This window comes from Octopus sinensis, linkage group LG14 (assembly GCF_006345805.1).
Source record: "Octopus sinensis linkage group LG14, ASM634580v1, whole genome shotgun sequence".
NCBI classification, from domain to species: Eukaryota; Metazoa; Mollusca; class Cephalopoda; order Octopoda; family Octopodidae; genus Octopus; species Octopus sinensis.
Window position 1 is genome coordinate 62,629,149 of NC_043010.1, and position 11,751 is coordinate 62,640,899.

The 11,751-nt window shown below is 41.5% G+C and overlaps 1 protein-coding gene across 2 annotated transcripts in view; it reads left to right on the forward strand.

Moving 5' to 3' along the window:
• Positions 1-11,328, forward strand: part of LOC115218848 (zinc finger protein 358) — a 27,323-nt gene extending 15,995 nt beyond the window's left edge. For both annotated transcript variants that reach the window (XM_029788795.2, XM_029788796.2), the window contains exon 2: positions 9,167-11,328. In XM_029788795.2, coding sequence (XP_029644655.1) covers positions 10,048-11,256 — 1,209 coding nt within the window. In that variant the 5' untranslated portion in view covers positions 9,167-10,047 and the 3' untranslated portion in view covers positions 11,257-11,328. The remainder of the gene's footprint in view (positions 1-9,166) is intronic.
• Positions 11,329-11,751: the final 423 nt, after the last annotated feature.

Consider the following 11,751-nt stretch of genomic DNA (forward strand, 5'->3'; position numbering starts at 1 on the left):
GGGTTGGAGAGGTCATCATCACAAATGGCCTCTTTGTTATCAGGAGCTGCTGCTGCTTCTATTTCTCCTTTCAGTTCAGTCTCTGCAGCCGGATGTCCTTCCCATCACGGTTAGGGTTTTCCTGATTCTTTATTTCGTTATTTCATTGGACCCAGCAAATGAGGGATGGGCTGCAAAAAAGAAAAAGAAAACTTGTCTGAGAAAATGAGATTCTGTTGAAATTCTGAGTAATGATGTAAAAGTTATCAATCGAGTACATTTGATGTGTGTGTGTGTGTGTGTGTGTGTGTGTGTGTGTGTGTGCCAGTGAAGGCGCATGGCTCAGTGGTTAGAGCACTGAGCTAACGATAGTGAGGTTGTAAGTTCGAATCTGGGAACAGGCTGCATGTTGAGTTCTTGAGCAAGACACTTCATTTCATGTTGCTCCAGTTCACTCAGCTGTAGAAATGAGTTGTGATGTCACAGGTGCCAAGCTGTAAGGGCCCTTTGCCTTTCCCTTGGATAACATCAATGGTGTGGAGAGGGGAAGCATGGTATGCATGGGCGACTGCTGGTCTTCCATGAAACAACCTTGCCTGGACGTGTGCCTAGGAGATTAACTTTGTAGGTGCAATCCCATGGTCAGTCATGACCAAAGGGGGTCTCAGCATATGCCAGTGTCACATAAGTGGCACCTGTGCCAGTGGCATGCAAAAAGCATCTTTCTAGTGTTGGGCCTCACGGATGCAATGACAAATGGCTGAAACCCTTAGCAACATGTTGTGCTTGAGAAGGAAGACCCTTCAAGTCAAGTGAAATCTTAGTTGTGGCAGATACTGGTGTCACACAACTGGCACCTGTGCCAGTGGTACATAAAAGCACCCATTACGCTCTTGGAATGGTTGGTGTCAGGAAAGGCACCCAGGTGTAGAAACCATGCCAAATCAGACTGGAGTCTAGTGCAACCCCTCAGCTTACCAGCCCTGGTCAAACCGTCCAACCCATGCCAGCATGGACAATAGACGTTAAATGATGATGATAATATATCTTTTACTTATTTTAGTCATTTGCATGTGGCCATGCTGGGGCATCACCTTGAAGAATTTTTAGTCAAATTAATCAACCTTAGTACCTATTTTTTTTAAAACCTGGTACTTATTCTATCAGTCGCTTTTGCTGAACTGCTAGATTTCGTAGATGTAAACACACCAACACCAGCTGTCAAGTGGTGGTGGGCAAACACATGCACACACATACGCACACACACATACATACATACACACACATATATATATACATACATACATACATATACGTCTGTGTGTGTGCTGAGTTAAACTCAGCATATGGATGAGAGTGTGTTTGTACACAGAACAGCTAGTGTGGGTACAGAAGTAACTATATGTGGGTACTAATGTAAATAATGTTTTACTTTGTTGTAGGTTTTTTAAAAAATTTTTCATTTTGTTTTTTCTCAATTAGTCCCTGTTTTTGTCTAAAGTCATAATGGAATCCGTCCCTCAACATTCCTACTTACTGTCATATTGTCACTAACAGCATGCTGTATTAAAACCTAGCAAAACAGGGCTTATTAACCCTTTTGTTACCATATTTCTGTTGAGATGCTCTGTTTTTCTTTCAATTAATTTTAAATATGACAAAGATTTTAGTAAAATAACTTAGTTATCATTAAGCTAGTGTTAGGAACATAAATTGTGACTAAGGTTTCGAGGAAGATTTTAATTCAAAACTTATGAAAACAAGACATTTGTACTCAGAGCCAGAATCTGTTTCAGCCAGGTTGGTATCAAAAGGGTTAAGAATTGTTTCTCTATTATATATTTTAACCCTTTCGTTACCGTATTTCTGTTGAGATGCTCTGTGTTTCTTTCAATTAATTTAAAATATAACAAAGAATTTAGTAAAATAATTTAATTATCATTAAGCTAGTGTTAGGAACATAAATTGTGACTAAGGTTTGGTGGAAGATTTTTATTCAAAACTTAGGAAAACAAGACATTTTTTACTCAGAGCCAGAGTTGGTTTCAGCTGCGTTGGTAACAAAAGGGTTAAACGGGGATACCCCTTATAACACATCACCTGACAAGGATTTCTGCACTGAGGGATGCACCACAACTAGTTGTGCAACATCCCGTCCACAAGGGATCAATGCAAGATGCGTCAAAACAATTGTTGTGAGCAATAAAGTTTCTAGTAGATTCCATTTTCCGTCTCTACCATTTGTTTTCTGTACGTGTTGCTGTTGTTGTTTGTTCCTTCTCGAGCCACGCCTGGCTTATAAGGGCCGGTTTCCTGGTTTCCTTGGTGTATAGGTTCCCCACCTGGACGGGACGCCAGTCTGTCGCAGGTGAGCTGCAAAATGCAGGAGGAAAGAGTGAGAGAAAGTTGTGGTGAAAGAGTCCGCAGAAGTTTCGCCATTACCTTCTGCCGGAGCCGCGTGGAGCTTAGGTGTTTCACTCATAAATATACACATCACCTGGTTTGAAATTTGAGCCTGCGATCCCTCAACCACAAGTCCACTTTTCTAACCACCAGGCCATGTGCCTCCACTGTGTATGTATGTGTGTGTTTGTGTGTGTGTGTGTGTGTGTGTGATGATATGTTATTACAGGTAGTGATAATGTCTGAAATGGGAAGAACCAAGATTAAAGCAAGACATTAATTAGAAGACAAAGTAACTCTCCCAGGAAGGCTTCTGGTCCATTCCAGAAGAATTTGTCACACTTTCTGATCAATTTACCTTGAATAGTCCTAAAAAAGTTACTATTATTTACACACACACACACACACACACACACACACGAGGGGCTGCTGAAAGGTTCCTGGTTTTGGGTAAAAGAAAATACAGGAGGATCCTTTAATGATTTTATTCAGCATGTTCCCCTCTCACATTCACACACTCATTGCTGTAATCCTTCAGTTTTCCTTGGCCCCTTAAAGCCAGGGACTTTTCAGCATTCCCTCATATATAACACTACACATGTCTCATCTGCTAACAAGAGTTACAGGCAGTACTGGCAACGACATCACTCGAATGGTGCCCTTTTACGTGCCACTGGCACGGAAGCCAGTTAGCCACTCTGTCAATGATCACGCTCATATGGTGCTCTTTGCACCCTGCTAGCACGGGCGCCAGTCATCGAATTTGATTTTGATTTTGCCTTTGATTGATTTCACTTGCCTCAACAGGTCTTCGCAAGCAGAGTTTTAGTGTCCAAAGAAAGAAAAGGTACGCATAAGTGGGCTGGTTACGCCCCTGGCATAGGCCATGAGATTATGGTTTCATTTGGCTTGCTGGGTCTTCTCACGCACAGCATATTTCCAAAGGTCTCGGTCACTAGTCATTTCCTTGGTGAGGCCTAAAGTTCGAAGGTCGTTCTGACCATATATATATATATATATATATCATCATCATCATCATGATATATATATAATATATATATATATATATATGTATGATATATATATATATATATATATATATATATATATATATATATATATATATATATAATCATTATCATCATCAGCATCATCTTTTAATGTCTGTGTTCTAGGTTGGTCAGTTCAACTGGATCTGAAACGTCTGAGTTCCTTTATCTGCTCTGGCATGGGGTTTTATGGCTGGATACCCTTTCTAATGCCAACCCCTTTACAGTATGTCCTGGGTGTCTTTTTGTGGCACCAGCACTACTGATGTTGCCGTGCAGCATTCAATATAAAGATCTTCCATCCATTCCATTGGGTGGGGCCACAGTAGAGAGGTAGGTGTCTTTATGCTAGAAGCATGAGAGACAGGGCCAGAACTACAGGTTTCTTGCTATTACGGGGCTTATTGGGTGAAAAGCTCTGTTGTTTGTTTGTGCCTGTATATATATATACACACACACATACATACATGCATGCATTCACCTGCATTGTGCTTCCAGAACCAGTTTTGCCAAGATAGACGGGTTGTCTCAAGAACTACATCATCATCATCTTCATCATCATCATCATTTAATGTCTGTTTTCCATGCTAGCATGGGTTGGACAGTTCGACTGGGGTCCGGGAAGCCAGGAGTCTGCACCAGGCTCCAGTCTGATCTGGCAGTGTTTCTACAGCTGGATGCCCTTCCTGATGCCAACCACTCCATGAGTGTAGTGGGTGCTTTTGCTAGTAATTCCTGTCCTTTGTCAAGTTTCCCATGAGGTTCAAGGTCCTTAGATCAGCGTTCACTCCTTCATCTCATGTCATCCTGTGTCTCCATCTTCTGCAAGCTCCATCCACATCTAGTGGGCATCCCCATCCATACGCATCACATCTCCTCTGTTGTTCGCTACATCCGATTCCTCTTGCGCCTGGCTTTCCTCAATGCACATTCGCACTGTCGTTCATGCATGACTAAATTGCACGTTCAACAGAGCATGCTCTCTCCATTTCTTTCCAGTCTTCTCCATTCAAGGCCCATGTCTCACTACCATGCAGCATTACAGTTCTAACACAAGCCTCATACAATCTCCCCTTCACTGTCGGAGAAAAGACCTTTCTTCTCAGCAGCAGTAGAAGCTGTGTTTCTATTCACGTGTTTTTCTTATTTATCATCATCATCATCATCATCGTGTAGCTGAGAAATTATTTATTATCTGCGATGTTGTGTGTGTGTGTGTGTGTGTGTGTGTGTTCTTATTACTCTATTAACCCCAAGGTTTATTTATGCCAGGTTGTTGACCCACTGATTTTATGCAAATGAGCTGGGTCAATTGCAATGTTGTTCATATACCCTTCTACTTGTTTCAGTCATTTGACAGTAGCCATACTGGAGCACCGCCTTTAGTCGAAAAAATCGACCCCAGGACTTCACACATACACATACATACATACATACATACATACATACATACATACATATATACACACACACATACACACACACACACATATATATATATATATATATATATATATATATATACGATGGGTTTCTTTCAGTTTCCGTCTACCAAATCCACTCAGAAGGCTTTGGCCGGCCTGAGGATATAGTAGAAGACACTTGCCCAAGGTGCCATGCAGTGGGACTGAACTTGGAGCCATGTGGTTGAGAAGCCAGCTTCCTACCACACAGCCACGCCTGTACCAATATGCATATTCTCTCTCCCTCACACACACACATTCTGAGAGATAGAAAAAGAGAGAGATAGAGATCAGATTCAATGTTATCTCTCTGAATGAAAGCCATCATCATCATCATCATCATCATGCCTACAACCTCCTTTGATCATAGATCTGCTGAATCAATGCTGACTTGGGCTAAACAGCAACAACAACAACAACAACAATTTGTTCCTACTGAGCTACGGAATACAATTCTATATTTAAGAAATGAGGAATTATTTACGCTATTTACATTATTTACATTTGACAAATATTTGTCCTCATCTTGTTTGTTGTTACCACTAACATTTCGGCTGATATACGCTCCATCCTTCATCACGTGTCTTGGGGAAATTTCGAACCTGGGTTCTCATTACTAAGGTAATTTTCGATGTTGTTGTATGGCATAGTGGTTAAGAGTGTGGGCTACTCACCCCAAAATTCTGAGTTCAGTTCCAGGCAGTGACCTGAATAATAATAATAATAATAATAATAATAATAATAATAATAATAATAGGGATTCTTTGGGGGTTTGAATAATTCACCTCTGGAAACATGGGTGTTTCGTTCAACATCCTTAAACAACCCTTATTCAGGGACCTCTTGAGCGGGATGGGTTACTTGACCAGAAGAAAATTCTAACTGGGCCCCACCTGCAAGGTCATACATTGTTTATCTTGATATGAGATTCCCATGTTGCGCACATAAGGTTGTGATGCATGTGCCTAGTGTAACCATATCAGACGGGTAGTCATGATGAGTATACTGGGCTTTGTATATTTTACCCCAGTGTCACTTTGATGGCATGCACTGCTCTCTCACTCAATAATAATAATAATAATAATAATAATAATAATAACAACAACATTGAAAAATACCTTAGGAATGAGAACCCAGGTTCGAAATTTCCCCAAGACACCTGATGAAGGCTGGAGGGTATATCAGCCGAAACGTTGTGTTAACAGCAAACAAGATGAGGACAAATATCCGTCAAATGTAAATAACGTAAATAATGAGTTAGGGAAGCTTCACAGTGAAATGAATGTGATGGTACCTGGGACACTGGACCTTTCCCGTACACCTGTCCCTAGGCAGGAGGGTCCTTAAATAAATGAGATCTGAGCACCTGCTACACTCTAGCTATACAAGCATTAGAATACCATTCCTTAGCTTCTACAATACCGTTTCAACCCCCTCCAGACATTTTCAGAAGTTTGTCCACGCTTCTTTTCAATCTTTTAGTTTGTCCTTTTGTCATACGTTTTCATAACATAAAACTTGGCTTTCATAGGTGCAGGAGTGGCTGTGGTAAGAAGCTTGCTTACAAACCACATGGTTCCGGGTTCAGTCCCACTGCGCAGCACCTTGGGCAAGTGTCTTCTAATATAGCATCGGGCTGACCAAAGCCTTGTGAGTGGATTTGGTAGACGGAAACTGAAAGAAGCTCGCCGTATATGTGTGTTTGTGTGTGTGTGTCTGTGTTTGTACCCTCCTCTCCCCAACGTCGCTTGACAACCAATGCTGGTGTGTTTACGTCCCCATAACTTAGTGGTCCAAAAGAGACCGATAGAATAAGTACTAGGCTTACAAAGAATATGTCCTGGGATCGATTTGCTCGACTAAAGGCGGTGCTCCAGCATGACCGCAGTCAAATGACTGAAACAAGTAAAAGAGAGTTATTTATTCGTACATATAGCTGCAACCTAGGGTAAGGAAGTTGTACTCACGATCGCGTGATCGGGGTTTCAAACCCTGGACCGGGTGCTGCGTTGCGTTCTTGAGCAAGACACTTCATCTCTGACGCTGCCTTGCGATTATTTCAGCATCTGATGTGCGCTGCACTGAGCACCTGTACAAACAATGTCGATTCGATGAAAGGAATGAACTAATGGGCGCACAAACCTCTGATCCCTGTTAACAAATCATGCGTGCAAGGGGTCGTTCAGCAAAAAATTGCAGAGCCGTCTTTTTGGGACGACGAGAGACTCCCATTATAGACTTTCATTATTCAGCGGCATCTACACCAACCCCAATAACACTATACAGCTAACAAAATAGCACTCTGTAGCCACTACTATACCACTATAAAAGCACTACGATACCACTCTATAGCTACCACTAGGGTCGGCCCTAGGGTTGCTGGCAACCCCGGCAAGCTGTGCTTCGGCGCCTTTACAAGTATATTTTTTTTAAAAGCTATCATAAGGAGAAAAACTGATAAATACGTGGGGTTCCCGGTGACTGCCCGAGTTGCCGCTACCTTGAGCCGGCCCTTGCTACCACCGTATATAAACAATACCACCGTATAGCCACGGCACTACCACTAAATAGAGCAGTGATTCTCAACCTTTTTTAATATAAGGGTCAGACCCAAAACCTGGGGGGTTTTTTTAGGGGTCCACACACACAAAAAAAAAAAAGGACGCAAGTCAATTAAAGAAAAATTGAATATATTTATAGTGGGAAGACCACCGAGGGTCGTCAGAAGGATGCTTGAGGGCCGAGGTTGGGAACCGTTGGTATAAACTCCACAACAACGATACTTAAAAACAATTCCCATTCCACGATGTAAACATTTCAGAGAGCTGAAATGTGGCTGGCTTTAAAAATGCACGACATGTAGGAGGGGAGATAACTCGTTGTGTAAAGAATTACTACCCTTGATTTTATTTGGCTGATTCTTACGAAACACATTTTCGACAAATGTCTGGTTGAACACACCAAACATTCGTACATCTTTGGTTCAAATAAAAATGCGTATATCTGCCCAGAGGCTGTGTCAGGGCAGGGGAAAGATGTAGAAAGAAGAGGGCGCTGCCATAATTTTCTATTGTCAGTTGTTATTGATTACGACGATGATGGTGATACTTGGCCTTCGATACATGGAACGAAACGATTTTAAGGATCAAACCGACCAAGGCCTTATGAGGGGATTTGGTAGAAGGAAAGCGAAAGGCTATCATGTGTGTCTCTGTGTGTCCCACCACCGCTTGACAACCGGTCTTGGTTTGTTTGCATCCCCCGTAACCTGGCGGTTTAGCACAAAAAACTGATAGAATAAGCACGAGGCTTAAAAGAAGAAGAACAGAGTTCGATTTATTTGACTAAATGTTATTCAGGGAGGTGTCCCAGCATGGCCACAGTCAAATTACTAAAACTGTAGACAATATTTCCCCCGTAGTGACATGAATAATAATAATAATAATAATAATAATAATAATAATAATAATAATAATCTTTTCTACTCTAGGAACAAGGTCTGAAATTTGTGGGGAGGTGGGGGTAGTTGGTTGGATCAACTCTAGTATGCAACTAGTACCTAACTTATCAACCCCGAGAGGATGAAAGGCAAAGTTACCCTCAGTGGAATTTGAACTCAGAATATGATGGACGAAATACTGCCAAGTATGCTAACGATTCTGTCAGCTTGCCACCTTGGTGATGATGATAATAATAACAACAGCAACAACAACAACATAATAATAATAATAATAATAATAATAATAATAATAATATAGTAATAATAATAATAATGAAAGTATTGTATACAGTGCTCAGGTGCACCACAACTTGTCGAAAGTGCATATAAAGTATATGCAGTAATGTACAAATGTCTGGAAAGTGAACAGTGTATGAGTCAGATACATGCTTGTGTGTGTATGGAGGGGAGAAAATCAGGTGTAGTGTTGGCAAATCTCAGAAAGCATGGAAGTTTTGAAGGATGCAGTGCTCTGACAACTAACAACTGATGATGGCAGTTTGTTCCATGCTTCAGCAACTCTCAGCGTGAAAAAATGTTTCCAAAAGTCATGGGAGCTGTGCTGTTTTCTGACTTTGTAAACATGCCCACGGGTGGAGTTTGAAAAGGTGCTCAGAGTTATTGTTTGTAAGATGGTTAATAATTTTATTTTTATTGTCAAATGTTTTGGTGCGTGACTTTTGGCCCAGCTTCTAAGTGTGTGTGTGTGTGTGTGTGTGTTTGCTGTATATATGTATTCCCGTTTTAATGTAATGTATTTGTTTCTATTCCAGAAAGATTGCCGTAGTCAGAATATCTGGACAAAAAACACTCTGGGGCCATGTCTGTAGGACCTGGTTTTGGCCACAACAGCCCCTTGTTATTCCATACCTCGTTACCTTCTTACTTTGCTCTAATTTATCATAACGAACTTTTATATTCAGATTATTTGCAGTAATCGTTACAGATGTGAAGGATTTCTTCCTCATCGCACTTCTTAAAATGCAAAAGAACTGCAACAACAAGAACAACGACAACCACAAAACCAACAACAACGACAACAACAACAAAAGGTTCCCCTTATTTTAGATGTGGCTGGACTTTGTGAAAGGAGAGCTAAAATCTGGAAAAGTATTTTGATTCTGTTTGGTAATTCTGAGAACATTCTAGACGAATGTCTGCTCAAGTTCTCTCTGTTGTTTGACAGAATTGCTGAAAGTTGTTGAAGAGACAGGGAAAGATAAGAATCGGAACTCGGAAGTCATACAGGAAGGTACCGGTCTTCATCGTTTCGTTATGATTCCTGGTAAATTTATCAGGAGATGAGATGACTTTTCATTTCTGTAAATCACAACATGGGAACCAGTTGCCATGACCCATGTGAAAATGTGTTATTATAAATAATATAGAAATAAAATCAAAATTTAACTTGAAGTTACTTACAGGGAAAGCTGAAAGTCTTGTTTAAGGATACAACACAGCACCAGTAGCTTATCTCTAAGAATCCGAAATAGGGTTCCAGTTATATTTCAATAAAGATTTTACCATTTTTGATAGTGAGAACTTCAAAAATTTTAATAAATTGGAGAAAAATTTCTTAAATTTTTTTTCTCTTTTAATTGTTTTGGAAAATTTAATTTCCATATTTGTAATTAGGATTTTCAAAGAACAGAAAATGAATGAGAAAAATGAATTATCAGAGCAGAGTTGTTCTTTGTTTGGTTCCGCAAACTGTGAGCTGAAGACCATTGACAGCGTGTCCTACAGCAGCATCTTCGAACAACACAAATACTTGGCTGACCAACAACCGGACAACAAATGTGTTGACCAGTGTAACTTTAAGACCACTCCAGCCAGCCATACCGATTTCAAACTGGTGCGCAGTAATCCAGACCCAAGCATAAAAGTGAATCCGCCAACCCCGACCACGCCACGACCACCTCCACCTCCACCTATAATAACAACAACAACAACAGTAGCAGTAGCGGCCGCGGCAGCAGCAGCAGCAAGACCAACATCGGCAGCAATGACAACCATAACGACAGAAGCGGGCCCAGTTGCAGCAGCAATTAATCTCAATGTTAATCAAATTAGTAAAAACAGGAACGGTCTTGATAATAAGGCCAAAAACCTGTCTCAACCCACGAATAAAAAGACTTTTCAGTGCGAGACGTGCTTGAAACAGTTTGCCCAGAGGCATTACCTGGTCATTCACAGTCGGTCGCACACCGGTGAGAAACCTTTCCAGTGCAGCTTTTGTACGCAGAAGTTTGCACGCCGCGATACTCTGCAGGTGCATAAACGAACGCACACGGGCGAGAAACCGTTCCACTGCGACCTCTGCCCAAAACAGTTTGCGCAAAAGGACAAAATGCAGATCCACCGCCGAATCCACACCGGCGAGAAGCCGTACAAGTGTCATGTGTGTTTGAAACCGTTTTCGCAGAAAAGCACACTGCGGGTGCACCTCCGATGCCACTTCGGAGAGAAACCGTACGCATGTGACATCTGTGCCAAACAGTTTCCTGTACGAGACAAACTCCGGAAACATTCCATTACCCACACCCGAGAGAAGCCTTACCCGTGCAACATCTGCCTGCAGAAGTTTGCTCGCAGAGACACGATGGAACGACATAAAAAGAAACACAACAAGAAGGTGTTTGTCTCCAGTACAGCAACAGCAACAACAACAACAGCAACAACAACGTCAACAGCAGCTGCAGCGGCGGCAGCAGCGGCGGCGGCGGCGGCAGCGGCAGCAGCAACGTCAATAGCAACAACAATAACAACTACAAACTCAACCGGTCACACAGTATGCACCACAGCCGGCTCGAACACGCTCCACCGACCTCAGCAAACGCCGGCATGTTGTATGAATTGGTGAGGTGGCCATCTGTGGAAAGGATATACTTCACAAGGCACACAGATATGACTAATAAAAGATTTAACACATCTATCTTGTTGTTTTTCTTTTTATTTCTCTTCCTCTTTATTTCCTTCTAAAATATTTCCACTTTCGATGTCTGCAATTATCTTCACCATTCCTCGAAATATTTTTAATGAAACACATTGTCTCCATGTTGGATTCCTTTATCGCTCTGTTTGAGAGTTTATCCCACTCCATATAAAATCTGTAGCCATGGATCTTGATGGATGTCCTGTCAAACTGTGGAGGGCTGTAAACCTTAAGCCAGGTCCCGAAATCTTTGTTTTTATGATACAAAATAGGATTTCCACTGAAAATACAAAGAGCTTCAACTGGTACCACAAGACATCTCTGTTGCTATCGTTAGGCCTAACTTATCGTAAAGTCAATACCACCATGACCGATATCCAAACTCCAGTGGAAAAGGCTCACCACTGGATTTGGTTAAAAAGA